Below are 18,185 nucleotides of genomic sequence, written 5' to 3'. Positions count from 1 at the left end.
GCAAGTATGTCTTATTGTGTTTAGGTTTATAGATTTTAAATATAATATATTATTATATTTCTTTGTATTTAATATATAAGACATAAATATTTGTACAATTTTATATTTTTTTCTCCTCAGCTTTTATTGGTAATATATAATACTATATACTGTTATTCTTTATATATATCCACTGTTTATGCATTAAAATTGTTATATATGTATGTATGCACGCATATATTTATATGTGTGTATATTTATAATATTATTCTTTATGATTGTGAATGGATAAATAAAGCTAACATTTTTATTTATTCTTACTTCTCCATAAATTAAATTAAATTAAATATTTTATCCTTTCTTTTTTATTAGTAAATAATATTATGTATTTTTAGTATTTTGATTAGCGTTTGTTGAGTGTAGTAAAATGAATATGTATATCTATTTATGTATAATTATTAATTAACACTTTACATTATTTATAATAGTGTTTCTTTCGTATTATTTCATATATTATTTAATTTTAGTATATAGCGTTTGATTATATTACGACATATTTCTTCTTTATATGTGTGTATATCTTAATATGGTTATCATTTCATTAACATTAAAGTATAGAGCCATATATAATTATTTGCATATATTTTTTTGTGTCAAAAAAAGGAAAAGGAAAATAAATAAATGTAATTTATATGTAAAATAAGATATATTTTGTATGTGTAGCAATTCATATAACATATTATATTTATGAGGCATTATCTCAAGGTATCCTCTGATATATTCTTTTTGATTTTTTCACATATATACGTACATTTTTTATTGTACTATATAAATATTTTTTTCCATCATACGCATATCAATACATCTATAACTCATGTTTGTATACTTGCGTTGCATATACGTATAGATGCATATATATACATTCATTTTCTATATTTTTGATGCTGTTTTAATTTTGATATTCATTTTTTTGTATAACTTTATTCATATTTACATATAATTCTAAACAAAAATAGGTAGATACATTGAATATTCCCAAAAATATATATCCCCCCTTCTTGATTATAATAATTAATATTATTGGAGTTAGTATATATTTATTTTTCTTTTATATTTTCTATCATGTATAAAATAAAATATAATTGGAAAAAGGAGGCTTACCTATATTTATTATGTTACTAAAAAGGTTTATGCATGTGTAACTTATGCCACCACGTAACGGCATTATTATATGGTTGTATTGTTATATTATTATTTATGGTTATATGTTTATATTTCATATTTATTTTGTGTGTTATTATTTTTTTTTGTTTTCCTTCATTTTATATACATATATATTACAACTTGTTTAATAATTTTTTACATACATCACAAAGTTTCAATAATTTAATTTCACAATTTTTTATGTTTATGATCGTGAATTAAAAGATACAAGAAAAGAAAAAATAAACAAAATGAGTATCGGTGTCCCTGTAACAAAATCTTTTAACAAGCTGAAAAAGTACCCATATGAAATAAATAAATTTGATAGAAGAGAAACAAATGAATATTTTTATTTGCCAGTTGATTGTCCTCGTATGAAAAAATGTGACGATGCATATTGCCCATTAGCCCATACAAAATTAGAGAAAATATTTCACCCAATAGTTTATAAAACACAAGCTTGCCAAATGGCTAAAGATGGGGCATGTGATTATTTTCAAAAATGCGCTTTTTATCATGATTCAAATGATAAAAATGAAGCTCATTTGAATTGGACTATTTGGGAAAAAAAATGGGATAAATGGAGGAATAATATCGATAGTATTTTAACACAACATAATAAAAATGATAAAGAAATTCGAAGAAAAGTAGAAAGTATATTAAAAATTCGTATGCCACATTTTAATTATGGTACGAATAAAAATAACTTATTTTTGAATAAAAGTGCATCCTTTCACACTACATGGCCTAGTATGAATAATAATAATTCTGGAATTCCTAACATGGAAAGTGTCGACATAGGAAATATGGGGAGTATAGGGACTATCGGCAGTATTGGACAAACTGGAAACACAAACATTGGAAGTAACATTATGGAAAGTGGTAGCATTGGAAATACCAGCAAATTGAGCAATATAAATAACCTTTTATGTAAATCTATGAATTCTGCATTGTTTCAATATTCAAGTTCTATATTTAATAATACATGGAATAAAGGAATAAAGGGGAATAAAAAACATATAAAAAATAATAACGATAATAAAAATAGTAACATGTGGTGGCTTAATCAAATTAATGAAATTGAAATTGTGAACTTAGACAAAAACATGCATAACATAAATGAAAATAATATAAATAAAAGTAACATTTATTGTGACGAAACTTTAAGTTATAATAGCAATAACGGAACAGAATGTGGAGTAAATTATGATATTTTAGATAATAATGCGTATAAAATTGTTGAATTTTGTTTTACTGATTATGATAATAACAACAATAGTAATAATAATAATAACAATAATAATAATAATAATAGCAATAAGAACAAAATTAAATGGAAAGATACCGCAGATGGTTCAAATGGACAATCACTGAATTCCTTTTTTTCACAAAGCACAAAGGGTTTGAGTAATGATATAAACTATTTACAAAATACCAATAATAATAATAATAATAATTATAACAATCAAAGAAATAACATTTTTCAATGTATAAATTATAATAAAACATGCGAATATATACCAAATATACAAGAAGGTATTGATGATAATAAAAATAAAAAATATAATACCTTGGAAACTAATTACAGAGACAATTTTCTAGCAGATATGAATAATTCTAATAAAAGTTTTGATTTTATAAATTCCACCTTTTTTTCAAACAGTTCAAATGATATAACTGGGGCAGAAAACTATGTAAACTTTCCTACTATGTTAGAGATCATTGATGATGACAATAATGCTGTTAGGAATAATGTTTTTTCCACTGGTGATGGAACTGCGACTAATAATTATAATAATGAAAATGATAATGGTGGTATTAAAAATAATGAGAATGATAATGACTGTAGTGGTAATATTACTAATACTACATATACTGATGGTTTTTCTACATTCTACAATAATAATACTAGCATTACTATCGATAATAATATAAAAGGTTTTCCTAACCTTGATAATTGCAAAACTTTTGATAATTTCAATTTTGATGACACAATTAAAAATAACATAAGCAATTTAATATTTTCTGGTGAAGATAAAGAACACATAAAAGGGATGAAAATTAAAAAAGAAGACGAAAATATAGGCAATGAAAATGCAAATGGCGACATGAAAAGCATAGAAAAGGAGTTAGAAGAAAACAATGAGACAGAAGACAAGGAAATAAAAGGAGATGCAGGAATCAATACAGGTAATATTTTAGGATCTGGAAATAGCAACAAAGGTATAAATAAGTCTCTGAAAAAAAACAAAAACAAAAAAGGTGCAATAAATAGTGCAAATAATAATAATAATAACAGTAGTAATAATACTGAATCAATGTTTTCTAACAATATCGGAGATGAAGAATCTAAAAATTCAAGCACAATAAACAGCAATGAAGTAAAAACTGATATAAATGATAAAAAAAAAAACTCTAAAAAGGAAAACCGAAACTTGAAAAATAGTAATAATGAAAAAGATCAATACGAAAAAGGTGGAAGTAAAAAGATTCAAAGTTCCGTTAGCAAAATTGGAAACAATAATGGTAATGTAAGTGTGAATGAAAATGTGTGCCTAGAAAATGAAAAAAATAAAAGTGTAAAATGTAAAAATAATGAAAATAATAATAATAAAAAAGGTGCATATTCGAAAAATATCAACGTTAATGGTGATAAGAATATGAGCAAAGTTGGAAAGAAAAATATTACTGAAAACTTTGTTAGCAGCAACAATGATGATGCTGATAATAAAAATACTGATAAGAAGAATGTGGAAAAAAATAAAACAAAAAATATTGAAAAAAATAAATTTGATAATAAGGACAATACAGGGTCTATACAACTAAATAGAAAATATAGTGACGTTTTAGGAGAAAATATAATAAACGGTAGCGAATGGAATAATACTATTAAAGGTTTGGATAAAAGTAAGGGGAACGACAATTTGATCAATAATAATGGGAAAGCTGATAAAAGGAAAACGAATAACAATAATGCATTTAGTAACAGTATAGATAAAAGAGAACTTGAAAATGATATAAACAATGATGATAATATTATAGTAGAGAATTCTGGTTTAAGCTTAATATATAACAGTTATTATAACGAAAAGGAATCCAAAAAGGTAAAATTAGAAAATAAAAAAAAAAATATAATCGTCGATATCGAAAATGTGAATAATATAGAAAATAATAACATTATTGTGAATGAAAAAGGGGATAACAATATTACAGAACGTTGTAAAAACAATACGGATGTATTATGCTCGAATACACCAAACAATAATAACCTTTTTAAATATGACCAAAACTTATTGATAAATAGAGGTGATAATAAAAATGAAAATGTAGATAGAAATATGAGTAGCCATATGAAGGAATCATTTTGTGATTATACTAGCAATAATGAAAACAAATATGATGAAAATAGCATTTTAACAAAAAGGGTTAATACAGAATATATTTTCAATAATGCCAACAATATTGGAATGAACAATATTAAAAATAGTAGTGATAACAAATATAATGATATCAATTATATAAATAGTAAAGATAATTTGTTTGCTTTAAAAACAATAGAATATAATAAACCGAATAATGAAACAATTGAGGATAGTAATAGAGGTATTTATAATAATTATATAATAAATGATATTAATAGCTCCATAAATGTAGAAAATAAATCAGTACATCTTGGAAATATTAATAACAATAATACTAATTCTACGGATATAAAAGAGGATATAAATAGAAATAATTTAATGGAAAATATCAGCAGTAATAATAGTGAAATAATAAATGATACATTAACTGGTGCGTTAAACAATGCATTAAATGACATATTAAATGGGACATTAGACAAAACTATGGATAGTATTTTTAAAATAGATGCCACGTCTGACGATACATATAATGAGTTGTTTAATACATTAACAAGTAATAGTAATAACAACAATTTTAGCAATGGCAATAATAGTGGTCAGAACAACACACAAAATGATGAAATTAAGGAAAATGTTACGAATAATGGGCAAACTAATGAATCATGCGATTATACAAATAATTTATTAAATATATTTTTATCATGTAATAGCATAAATGAAAACTTTGATATAACAAATTCAGTTAACACTAATTTTTATGAAAATAATAAAAGCGATACAATAACATTTAATAATAGTGATAAATATACACCAGAAATATACGGAGTACTTAATAACTCTTCGAATTATTTCAATATTTTTGGAAATTATAATTTGTATGGAAGCACATGCTTGCAATGTAAACATTATAAAAATGAAATTAAAAATTTAATATCTCAAATAAAAGTTTTAAGAGAAGAAATTATTAAATATAAACAAGTTATTATCACATATGGAATAAATGCAAATAAAGATAATACGCTTAACCCTTGTAATTATAAATGGGATAATTCAAAAAAATTTAATAATATATATGAAAAAAATTATATATCTTCGGTTGAAGCAAACGACTAATATAAAAACCAAATTAAATGTAAACAAAAGATAGACAAATATAAACAAAAGGAATATATAAAATTTTTATACACTTTTTTTATATTTTTTAAAGTTTGTGAATAACATCAGTAACATTATATTATTATTTTTTTTTCTTTTCCTTCTCATACTTAAAAAATGGGATATATTCATGCTTAGGTGTATGTATGTCTATGTATGTATGTATATATATACATATTATTATGATACAACTTTTGTACATTTTTTGTTAATTTGTGTAATTGTTAAATTGATTAAAGCCTAAAAATAAAGCATGCATGTAAATTTTTTATACATATATTTTACAAGTGAAAAAAAAGCATATTAGGTTCAATTTAATTGTTTGTTAATTTATATGTTTTATGATTAGTTAAATAATATGCCTAAACTTAGACCTATTTTCTTTATACACATTTACCCTATATAAATTTATATCTATATATTGATTATTCCAAAACATGCATAATATTAACATTTCGCCACAAAAAACAGAAGGGCGATTTAATAAGGATTTGGTATATACCTTAGTAAAAGGTGATCAAATAATGAATCATAAAAACAAATTTGTAAGTTTGTTTTTCTATATAATATATGTAAACAAATATTTAAGTTAAAAACCAAAACTATTAATATGTAATATTTCAAAACTTAATGATTGCGAATTAAAGTACAAAATTTACGCATACATTTATAGTTAACAGAGAAGTATTATATACTTTTTCTTATTCGAAGCGATAAATCCAAAGCTTATGTTATTTTAAAATAATAAGCATGGACATGAAATCACGCAAAAGTTAAAAACTCAAACTTTATGCATACAATTAAAATTACATTATATAATTGCATCTATTAAAAAAATATTGGAAACAAAATAAATAGAAATAATATATGCGTAAAATGCATATATATAATGTTTTGATTCGAATATATATAACTGTATTATGATATGTATTTCATATATAAAATATACATCATGATGAAGATAATAAATTTATTATTAAATGTTATCTTAAGGATAATTAAAAGCGTTTAATTTTTGTTAATTTTTGGATGGTTTGTTTTTTGTTTGTGCTTCTGGCAATGGTTTGCTTACTTCTTTAATTATATGTTGCATGTGTTCGCTCATTAATTTACCTTGTTCCTGCATTTTACGTTTATCAGGTTTTCCATTTTCATCCTTGAATGTGTCAGCGAATGAACTAGCTAAGGTTGTAGCAACACTTATAAATTTTAAGAAAGACATAGGATCTGAGTCCAAATCACAATTTTGAGTGAGGCCTATAATCTCATCCATATTTTGTTGTATAGAGTCTCCTAAATTGAATTTTGATATAAACTCGGTTAACATATTTCCGATTTTACCTATTTTTGCATCCATATGTGCCTTTTTTTCTTCATCGACTTCTTCATCATTCGATACATCGTTGTTTAGCATTCCTTTGAAATTTATGATATTTGATATATGGAATGGCATTGTTGCAAACATTTTTTGAATTTCGTCTTGATTAACACCTTGGAATAAATTATTTAATGGCATTCCTCCTGCGGCTCCTTGGTTGGATTCAACATCATTCTCTTCTGTTTGTGATTCATCATTATTTTGTTTTGACTTTCTAAAGAACTTAGGTCTTTCTTCATGGCTGACTTCATTAATAAATTCGGGTTCGGATTCAGATTCGGATTCAAGGCTAGATTCTGGGTCAGAAAACATTTCATATTCTGAGTCGGATCCAAGGAAAGATTCTGCATCAGAATAGTAATCTTCATCTGGGTCATATTCGGCATCATCATTTGGGTTAGCATCGGCAGCATTAACTGGGTTAGCATCGGCAGCATTAACTGGGTTAGCATTGGCGGCATTAACTGGGCTAGCATTGGCGGCATTAACTGGGCTAGCATTGGCGGCATTAACTGGGCTAGCATTGGCGGCATTAACTGGTTTATAATTGACAGCACCATATTGGGGGTTGTTATTGGCCTCGAGATCATTTGCTGGTTCTGCTAATAATCTTTTTAATTCGTTATTTGTTGCAAATGATACATTGTGATTGTTTCCCTTGTTATTTGCCTACAAATTTTGTATATATAAAATGTGACAATAATATTATCTTTATGGTATAATTAAAAAACACATTATAATATAAATGTAAATATAGGATGGTGTACACATATTGATAATATATTCAACAAACATATGTAAAATAAAAAAATATATATATTAATGAAACGCATATATAACTAAAGTATTATTATTTATTTTTTATTACATAATTAATAATATATGGTAATAATAATATAATAGATAAAAGGAATAGCTTCCCAGAAACTCGAGAACAATTTGCCATTTTTGTTCTGTTATTATTATTATTATTATTATTATTTTATTATTATTATTATTATTTATTTTTGTTGGGTTTTTTAGTATGTTAATTTTTTTTAAATAGATTAGTATTGTCAAATTAATATTAAATTGTTTATTATTAAATTATTTATTATTAAATTATTTTTTAAATGTTTTTATTAGAAATAATTATTAAAATTAAAAAAATATTTAGCGTTGTTAATAAAACGTAATAAACTTTAATAATATAGAATAATTTTATATCTAATATATATATCTATTTATATAAAGAAGGAAGCTAGTAGAAATCGCGATAAGTGCAGCGATGCATGCGTGATATAAAAAATATAAATTTTTTTAATAATATGTTTATATATTACAATATAACTTAATATATATATATATATATATATATATATATATAATAAGCAACGCGTGCATTTTAGTAATATTTATTATTTATTTTTAATTGCTTATTAATTTGATAATAATAGCAATATACGTATTTTATGATTTATGGTATTCTTTAGAACATTCCTGCAAATATAAAATGCACTATATATATTATGAAATACAATATTATTTATATATTTTAAACTTATATTTTATAGCGAATAATATATATATAGTGCTTTCTAAATGATTTTTTTTTTATCATCAGACTGTAGGGGATTTGTGACGATTTATTATGTTTAAATGACACAATTTATTAAAAATTTAATTTAAATCGCGTAATTATTTTCGTTAGGGTTGTTTCTTACATTTTTTTTTATTATAACCAAATTTTTACTTATGATTTATTATTAGTTTATATTATTTAATAGTTACAATAATACTAAATCAAAATTTTTTGTTTAATTCTTAATTTATTACTAGTAATATAATTAAAGAAATGAAATTCGAATCGATAATATTAGTTTAGCATAATTTAATATGTATATTCTTGTATAATTGTCTTAGTACTAATATATTTACATATAATTATTATTAATTGTATTAAATTTGAAATTAATCATGAAATAAAAAATAAAAAAAAGACCTGGTATTGCAAACTATGGGATTGTGAATGATTATTATTACTTTAATTTATTTTGTACACGGTTATAATATTCTAGTTATATTAAAAAGGAGAAAAATGTTAATATTCTAAAAAAAATATACGTTTATTCTATAACTTATATATTTTTCCTTTTTATGTTTCATAATATATTAAGCAAACAAATTTTATCTGTAGAATATTGCAATCCATGGATATGCAAATTAAATACTGTTTATGCATTTTTAAATAAACAAAAATTTTAAATTAATAGGAACAAAAAACTGATATAATATATTTATTTGAGCTGTAAGTCAATAATTCGATATAATAAAATTGGGCGGGGTAAAATTTTTTGCACTTAAGACAAAAATGTACAGCAAATATATCTTATTATATATTATATTTTGTATGATATCTTTGCTTAAAAAAGAAATTATTTTTAGCGTTTTTTTTTAAATATATTCAATTTTTTTGATGTGAATAAACTTATCATGGGTTGTATTATTAACATTTTTGGGGGAGATAAAAGTATACAAATAATGATGAAAGAATTAATAAAAAAAATATATTCTCTATAAATTCGCGTTTTTACTGAAAAAAAAAAATACTTAAAAAGTTGCATTCATAAATGAAAAGACATTTCACCTCACGTTGCAATCATTTGTGTATTATCACTATATATTATTTATGTTTTTTCACAAAAAAAAATTCATTTAATAGTAATACAAAAATGTATTTAAAATTATGAAGCTCACAAATGTATATATTTATATAGGAAATATTTCAAAATATAGCCTATTATATTTTATTATAAAATTTAATAATAATAATTAATACAAACATGTATAAACGCATTGTCTCACGTATAAAATAACTTAGCATATCAATAAAACTTAATTATTAACATTCACAAATAATCAAAATATATTAATAATGTAAATTATATTGTAACAATTGCTATATTTATAATACGCACTGCGTATTGTTTATTAGTTAAATATGTATAATTTCATATTTAACTCAATAATAGTAAAATAAAATTATTATTCTTTTAATATATAAATATGTGCTTGTTATTTTTAATTTATATGGAAGTGAAATAAGCAAGTGCGGCAGCAGAAAATATTAAAAATATAATAGCTCTAATTCCTAAATCATCGACAAGAAAAAAGGCCGCTGCAGATGATCCCATAAGAATCTTAGAATTACGTCTTAGCTTTTTCATGAACATACTATTATAAAAATTGGACTCTTCAGAGGTAGTATATTTATTATTGTGATGGTATTTATATTTGTCGCGGGCAGACAGTGCATAACAACTTGGCGATGCGTTTTGGGTATTACTAGTATTTGGAAACGCGGTATTGTTTTGTGAAATACCATTTGATTCATATGCATGTATTTTATTTATTTTTTTTGATTGATTGTCATTATATTGATCAGTGTTAGGATCATAATAATATTCTACTAGAAACCTCCCATTTCTTATATTTAAAAATTTGTCCAATGATTTACCATTGTTATCGTATTTATCAATTATAAATTGGAAAAGTGTAATAAAAAAAAATATATGCGTTAAGTATTTCATTTTATATTCACAATGTTGCCAATATTATGTGTGCTGTTTGTTAAAAGATTTAATCGTGCATGCGAAAGATAATAATATATAGTTTATTTATAATAAACGATTAATAAATAAAATGCTAAATAATTATATATACCAGATTCATTTAAAATGGTGCATGTGTTGTATATTATATTAAATTATTATTTTAAAACTAACAAATGTTACATATATAATGTATTACACCAAAAAAGAACAATATGTATTGTCAATCTATCAAAAATAATATATATTATTATATTTTTTATTTGTTTAATTTGGGTAATTTAAATATTTAGTAACACATTCTTTAAAAAATATATTGGGACCGTTTACGATTGCGTTTTTATTCTACTATTTACCGATTCAGAAAAAAAATAAATGTGACTTTTTATTATTATAAAAATTAATCGTTATAATTCTAAAGCTATTTAATAATATATTTTTTAAAAATGGGTTCAATATATAAATGTAACAAATCGACTAATTGAATAAAAAATTAATAAATAAGTTTAAAATAAATATATCATATAAATATTTTATTTAACATTTTCTCAAAAAAATTATATATTTTTACGTGAAATGTAATAATTACAATAAAATAAGTTTATATTATATCTAAAATGTCTCTTTTAGAAAATAGAAATATATAGATATTATCCTTGGTATTTATTATATATATACTGCCATTATTAAATATATACATAATAAAATTCGTGGACTAATTTATTTTAAAAGGGAACATCATAAAAAAAATAACACTATTATATAATTAAAAAAATATATATAATAAAAATGCTTAATGAAAAATAATGATATATTTATAATGTTGTTTTTTCCTTTTAATAAAATATGTTATTATACCCAAAATAAATTATTAGTAGTATATAATATATCTATAGTATTATATATATTATATATATATATATATAATATACATAACGAATTTAATTAAGTAAATGTTTATTTTTGAAAGCTTTACTATTAAAAACACGCATTTAAAGAATAAACTGTAAACTTTTTTAATTTTTATACTTTTTAAAGAATTATACATTAGTAATTAATTTTATCTATATAATTTAATTGTCCTCTTTTCTTTTATTAATAATACTTTACAATATTGTACTTCTGTTACCCATTTTATTATATAATAAATTTTTATATCTATAAATTATTATTATAATATTATTACTATTATTATTAAAATTTTTATTTGTACTATATTAAAAAAAAATAATAATATTTTATATTAACTTGCCGAATATACTATAACTATTTGTTACTAAAATAGTTTATAGTTTAATAACTTAGTAATAACTTTTTTTGAGAAATATATATACAATTAAGCAAAGGAATTTTATTTATAAATGGAGGAAGTAATACTTACATCGATTTATAAAATAATGTGTTTTTTAATCTTTGTACTTTTTTGTCTGTTATTTTATTATACATTTTTATTTATTGTAAAATGTATTATATTTATATTATATTTTTTATTTCATATGTTGTGTTCTATATAGTTTTATGATTTATATAAAATGAATTACCTTTTCTTCTTTTAAACTTTCCAGGAGGAGAGATATGAGCATTTACCTTCATATGAGTTTTACAACAAACTTAATGAAAATGTACCCGACGAAGATAAAGAAAAGCCTAATAAATATTGGAAGAGAATAGAGCCAATATTTGAACCGTCAGAATGGGTTCGTGAGATTGTTTATAAATTACAGAGAAATGTGACATTTTTAAATGAAAATCGTGATGGTGATAAATTATATGGAAAGCATTGTTATGATTTGAATTATTGGCTATACGAACAAGTGTATAAAAATTCAGGTTTAAATGATAATAGTTTAAGTTTTTTTATAACATTAGACATACTTTTAAATAGCTGGGAGAATATGAATGCTGATAAATTTAATGGTAATAAAGATATATGTCAACCAGATAATACATTAGTAGATATAAACTATTTAAAAGAAATTAAATATTTAGCTGATTATGTTGAAAATTTTGAGACTATTAAATCTGCGGCTATAGAAGATACTAATAAAGCTTGTAATGTATATATTGATTATTTACGATCTGCAATTCCAGCTTATTATGAATGGAATACAGTATGTACAATAGACGAGGAAAATCTATGTAATAAATACATTCGAGATTATGAAAAATACAACCCTAAAGGTGTATTATGCAATTTATCTGTCACTGGACTTGCATTTGCACAGTTATTTAATCAATGCTATAAGAGCATTGTAAATATATTCATAAATGTAAATAACGCGCCTGTACGAACAACAATAAAACTTAGAAATGGATTAGAAACTATATCTTATGGAATTACAGAAAATAAAGGAAGAACATTATCTGAAGTTGAAACTGCTATTCAAGAACCAGCTGATTTTCTTGCTTATCTAATATATATTCTTAAATCAGTATATAATACAATTAGCGAAATATATATCAATAACTATAATGATATAATATTATTAATTGTATTATTTTCTGGAATCCTAATAACCTGTTTTGGAGTATACAAAGTAAAAAAATATATTTGCATCCCTGTGAAAATAGGAGATATATTATAGGAATATTAGAAATATCATACATATACATTATATATTTGATTATTTGTGGTTATCAAATAAAAGCACTAATTATGCTTTATCATTTTATTCATTGTAAATAATTTATTTATTGTTTTATTACCTTTATAGATTTCTAAGATTGTAAAATCCACATCCAATGTACAAAATAGGAGCCAAAACACACAGGCAGAAATACCCTTATAGTATTTAACATATTAAAGGGTATTTATAAGAGTTTTTAATTTATAATTATGGTCAGAGAATAATAATCATATTTAATGTCATATCATGGTCATCAATCCTAATATTACAGATTATTATACAACTATAAAAGAGAGACAAATCGGAATGGTACGCTGGTATTGCAAAGATATGAAACGTTAAGAGACCATTTACGCTAAAAATGAACCGAATATTTATACATTTGATAAGCTTTGTGGTTCATACAATAATCAAATGTTGCCATTTTAGTGAAACTAATTAAAATGTAACCAGTTATTATCTTTATTTTAATAAGAAAAGATGATTATTAAAAGTAATTAGTTTCATAGAATTGCTCATTGATTATTTTATGCTATATTTGTAAAATCAATAAATTCATTTTAATTTGGTATTTTATTTGAGTAGTAACATTTATGCTTTATTTTTTGACTAATGTAATCTACTCACGACCAAAAGGTGTATTAAATATATTTAAACTATACATATTTGTTGCATTTCATATATGCACATATATATAATATAATATATATATATTATATGTTTTTGTTTTTGTTTTCTTTTAACACATACAATGTTAATCATATAAACTCATAAGTTTTTTTTTAATAAATTAAAAAATTAAAAAATTAAAAAATATATAAGCAAGTTTTGCTGGTAAATGAATAATAGCCAAATTCGTAATGCTATACAATTTAAAAAGTAAAAACGGAAATGTTAGTAACAAGTAAATTAATTTATTTAGGAGTTCGACACATATTTGGTGTGGAATATAAATGATAAATATATAAGTTGAAACATGTTTATTTCTATAGTTTTTTTAACAAAATCTTTATTTTTCAATTAATATAGAACTTTAATATTTAGTTAAATGCTGATTTTATTTATATCACACACATGTTTTATTTGATTAAAAGTTCATCACTATTTATATAAAATACCTATAGTACCCAAAAATTATATTTTGAATACTTTTTCATTATATTTTTATAATTTATGGTTATTCATGCAATCATATTTTTTGTAGAAATAATTATATGTGAATATTTTGAAGATTATTTGATACATTTGTTAAATCTTTAATTCCCCACGTATATGCGTTGTTTCATACAATTTGATATGAGCTTAAATTAATTTTTTATTACATTTACATGGAACTTAAGAGATTTTAAATTATATCAAATCTAATACTATTGGTTTATTATTTTTTATTATTAATTAAAGGAACGTATTATGTGCAGTTTTTTATGGTCAATTAATAGCATTTTCTTTAACTATAAATATATTGAAATTTAAATACTTGTGGGAGTTTCCAATATAATATACTTTTTTATTAGCACGTCTTTATATTCTTTCATATATTGTAAATTCTTAAGTTTATCTGTAAATTGTTTGCATAAATCTTTAATTTTCGCTTCCAAACTAAGAACAGTTTTAAATTCTTCGTCTAATATTTTTTTAGTAGCGATTTTTAAAGATCTCCATTTTTTAGCTTCGTCTATTGCTTTTGTAAATCCATTTTCTTCTTGATTTAAATCCACATTAATAGTTAGTTGTTTAATTGTATTTTCGATATGCTGTCTTGTATTATCTGTTTTATATGTATCTTTCATGTCTTTAATTAAATCCCTTAACGTTTTCATACTATTTATTGTTTCTGATATTATATGGTTAATTTCACTATTAGATGTTTTTAAAGTTTCACTGTCATATTTTTCACTGAAATTAAAACCAAATGCTTGAAAAAAAACATCTTCTAATTTATTTAATATAGATATAGGCTTTATTATTTTGAAATCATAATTATCGTTTGGAACCACATGGTTTGTACATGTATCTACTTTTCCAATTAAAATATGTGGTATAAAATTAAGAACATTTTTAAATGCTTGAATTTTATTATTATATACAGTTTCTAGATCAATCATATTTTCATAATTTACATTAAAATGACCATAAACATTTGCTAAAGATTGTATTTTATTTATGACTTCATATCTAGTATATTTATTTTTTTTAGCTTTCATTTCAATTTCAATTAATTGACTTTGTGCCCCATTGCATTTGTTTAAGTAAAATTTAAATTTTTTTGTTATATCTTCAATGTATTTTTTAATGAAATTAAGTGTATCTATAACATTCTTTAATTCTTCGTCTTTTTTTGCAATATCTATTACTTTATCTATGAATTTCACATAGTTACCTGATTTCAGAATATCTGACTTTTTAATTTGATGTAGTTTATTTTCAAATTGTGTTGTAACTATTTTATGACGAATTAAATAATTATCGTTCATGTAATGATGATGCCCCAATTTTCCATACTTATATACGTAATCAGCGTAGTTACTCATTTGGGAGATACTGTAGGAAACTGATTTGAATTTATCATTCATACAACGAATAAATTCAGTTGTTATTGGTTTTAAGCTGTTATAATCATTTTGATATGATTTATTTTCATAATTATAAACGACGTCCTGTAATTGGTCTATTTTTTGTGCTAATTTTTTCCTCTTATCTACACACTCTTCTTTTACATTTATAATTTTTTTTTTAACTTTATCATATAATTCCCATATATATTTTATATGACCATTAAAAAATGTAAATTGATATAGAAGATGATTCAACAGAATAGAATAGTGTATTGGTTTATAATAATTATATAACGACATTTTGCTGTCTCCATCATATATGATATCTATGTTATTTAGTATATTGTCATCTAACATAAATGTATTTGGACGATCAATAAAAGAAATCGTAGTATTAATTAACTGTTTATCTTTATTTTTGTCATTATTTAAATCGTTTATATGATTTGGAACAGTTTCTGACATGTGGTTATTATATGATGAATTATTTGTATTACTATCATTTTGATTTATACTTTTATTTTCGATATCATGGAACTTTTCATCTAAAATTGGTGGATTGTTTAAATTTGTTTCATTTGTTTGATGATTTTTTGAGTTTGCATTTAGACTTATATTATCGTCAAATAAAAAAGGAGTTGTTTCTAAATCATTTTTATGGGCATATGACCAGACATTTTTCCTATATATTATACCTATATAGAAATGGCGAAATAAAATTTAAAAAATATTTACATAGAAAAAAAATATATACTTTTATGGCTGAATATACTACAAATATAATTATTATTACCTGTAGAGATTAATAGAACAATAAATATTGGTTTTAAATATACACATTTCCCCATATTTTAAATGAAATAAATAAATTTGTTTGTTCACTGACAATAATCTAATTTTAATTGCGTTTTTGAATGAAATTTGATTTTCCAATTTTTATATTATGTGTTTTTTTATTCAAAAGAAACTGTTATATATACGAAATATAAATTTAAGCTTATATGTGTGTAGATTGAATATTGCATCTATATTATGTTTAGAATTGTTCTAAATTATAGTGCAAATATAAAAATCAAATACAAAAAAAAACCTAAATTATTTATATATATAAAATAGTAGTCCAAAAGCTTAACGTGATTATTTATATTTGTTGTAAATATATTGTCAAATAAAAAAATTAGTTATCTTATAATTGTAATTATCGTAATTTATAAAAAACAAAAAAAATATTATAAGGATCAAGGTAGTAGCAAATAAAAATCAAATATATTGAATTTATGAAAGAAAAAAAAATTTAATTGAAACATAGTTGCCCAATTTATAAATATAGATAAACCACGAAATTTATATGCGCATATAGTAACAAACGGAAACTATAATGCACAACCGAAAAAAATTAGTTAAATAACTTTAATACAGTCCAAATAAACTGTGTATAATTATACATAAAATAGTTATAATAACATTTAAAATAAATATATTATTTTTGAACATAATTTTTTTATATATTATTGTTTTATCTAAAAATTTTAGATGATTAATATCTTAAGGGGAAATTTTAAATAAATAAAATGTTGCTTAAAACAAATTTGTTCTGATTTATTGGATCGTGTTGGATATTTTTATTTTAGAAAATCACAATGAAATTATAATATTGAAATTTTTTTTTTAAGAAAATATGCATGTTGCTTCTAATTTTTCTTTATATATATTATTACTGAAAGTTAAGGAATTTATTAACACAATTATAACATAAATTTTTTAAAAACATGTATTATATGGAATCTTTAAATGTAATGTAGAACTTTTCTATATTATTATAATAAAAAAACTTTAAAACACTAAATATATTGAAAAATACATTTTTTGAATCTTATAATTTTTAAAATGTGAGCACTCCAATATGGCTTATAGGGGTCAAAATTTTAGGTTGAGGGTTATGTTTTATTGAATTTTTTTAATTTGATAATATTTATTTGTCTATCCGGTTTTATTAAAGCTATTATAACCAAAAAACTCTTTAAATATATGTAAGTAAAAATTAAAAAAAAAAAATTATATATATATAACTGTTATAATGAATATAATAATTATATACATCTCTTAGAATATTATACAATTTGCTCTTGTGTAAATATATAAATAGAAATATGTGTTTATTAAACAATACATATGTTAAAAAATATACAAATAATAGAAACATGCTGCAATCGAATCAATTTGATCATTTTTAAAAGATATATATTTTGTATTATAAAATTGTTTAGTTATAGAGTCTACATTGAAATATTATAAATGTTAATATATTTTTTCAATTATAATATTTATATGACACA

The 18,185-nt window shown here is 22.1% G+C and overlaps 5 protein-coding genes across 5 annotated transcripts; 2 read left to right on the top strand and 3 right to left on the bottom strand.

Annotated features, from left to right (window-relative positions):
- Nucleotides 1-1,433: 1,433 nt before the first annotated feature.
- Nucleotides 1,434-5,657, top strand: PY17X_0102400 (erythrocyte membrane protein; the record flags this gene model as incomplete). Its single annotated transcript, XM_725048.2, has 1 exon — nt 1,434-5,657. The coding sequence occupies one exon, from the start codon at nt 1,434-1,436 to the stop codon at nt 5,655-5,657; it is 4,224 nt and encodes a 1,407-aa protein (XP_730141.2).
- A 1,060-nt stretch (nt 5,658-6,717) lies between these two features.
- Nucleotides 6,718-8,023, bottom strand: PY17X_0102300 (Plasmodium exported protein, unknown function; the record flags this gene model as incomplete). Its single annotated transcript, XM_720459.1, has 2 exons — nt 6,718-7,746; nt 7,946-8,023. 2 exons carry the CDS (start codon nt 8,021-8,023, stop codon nt 6,718-6,720), a joined length of 1,107 nt encoding a protein of 368 aa, XP_725552.1.
- Nucleotides 8,024-10,142: 2,119 nt separating this feature from the next.
- PY17X_0102200 (schizont membrane associated cytoadherence protein, putative) lies at nt 10,143-10,646 on the bottom strand (the record flags this gene model as incomplete). The annotated part of the gene is made up of 1 exon (XM_721616.1): nt 10,143-10,646. One exon carries the CDS (start codon nt 10,644-10,646, stop codon nt 10,143-10,145), a length of 504 nt encoding a protein of 167 aa, XP_726709.1.
- A 1,382-nt stretch (nt 10,647-12,028) lies between these two features.
- Nucleotides 12,029-13,456, top strand: PY17X_0102100 (PIR protein; the record flags this gene model as incomplete). The annotated part of the gene is made up of 3 exons (XM_022957792.1): nt 12,029-12,037; nt 12,233-13,204; nt 13,382-13,456. The coding sequence occupies 3 exons, from the start codon at nt 12,029-12,031 to the stop codon at nt 13,454-13,456; spliced, it is 1,056 nt and encodes a 351-aa protein (XP_022811218.1).
- A 1,307-nt stretch (nt 13,457-14,763) lies between these two features.
- Nucleotides 14,764-16,697, bottom strand: PY17X_0102000 (reticulocyte binding protein, putative; the record flags this gene model as incomplete). Its single annotated transcript, XM_721643.2, has 2 exons — nt 14,764-16,544; nt 16,643-16,697. 2 exons carry the CDS (start codon nt 16,695-16,697, stop codon nt 14,764-14,766), a joined length of 1,836 nt encoding a protein of 611 aa, XP_726736.2.
- Between the last annotated feature and the right edge of the window lie 1,488 nt (nt 16,698-18,185).

This window comes from Plasmodium yoelii (assembly GCF_900002385.2).
Source record: "Plasmodium yoelii strain 17X genome assembly, chromosome: 1".
Classification (NCBI taxonomy): Eukaryota; Apicomplexa; class Aconoidasida; order Haemosporida; family Plasmodiidae; genus Plasmodium; species Plasmodium yoelii.
The sequence above is the reverse complement of the archived record's forward strand: the minus strand, read 5'-3'. Positions and strand labels throughout refer to the sequence as shown.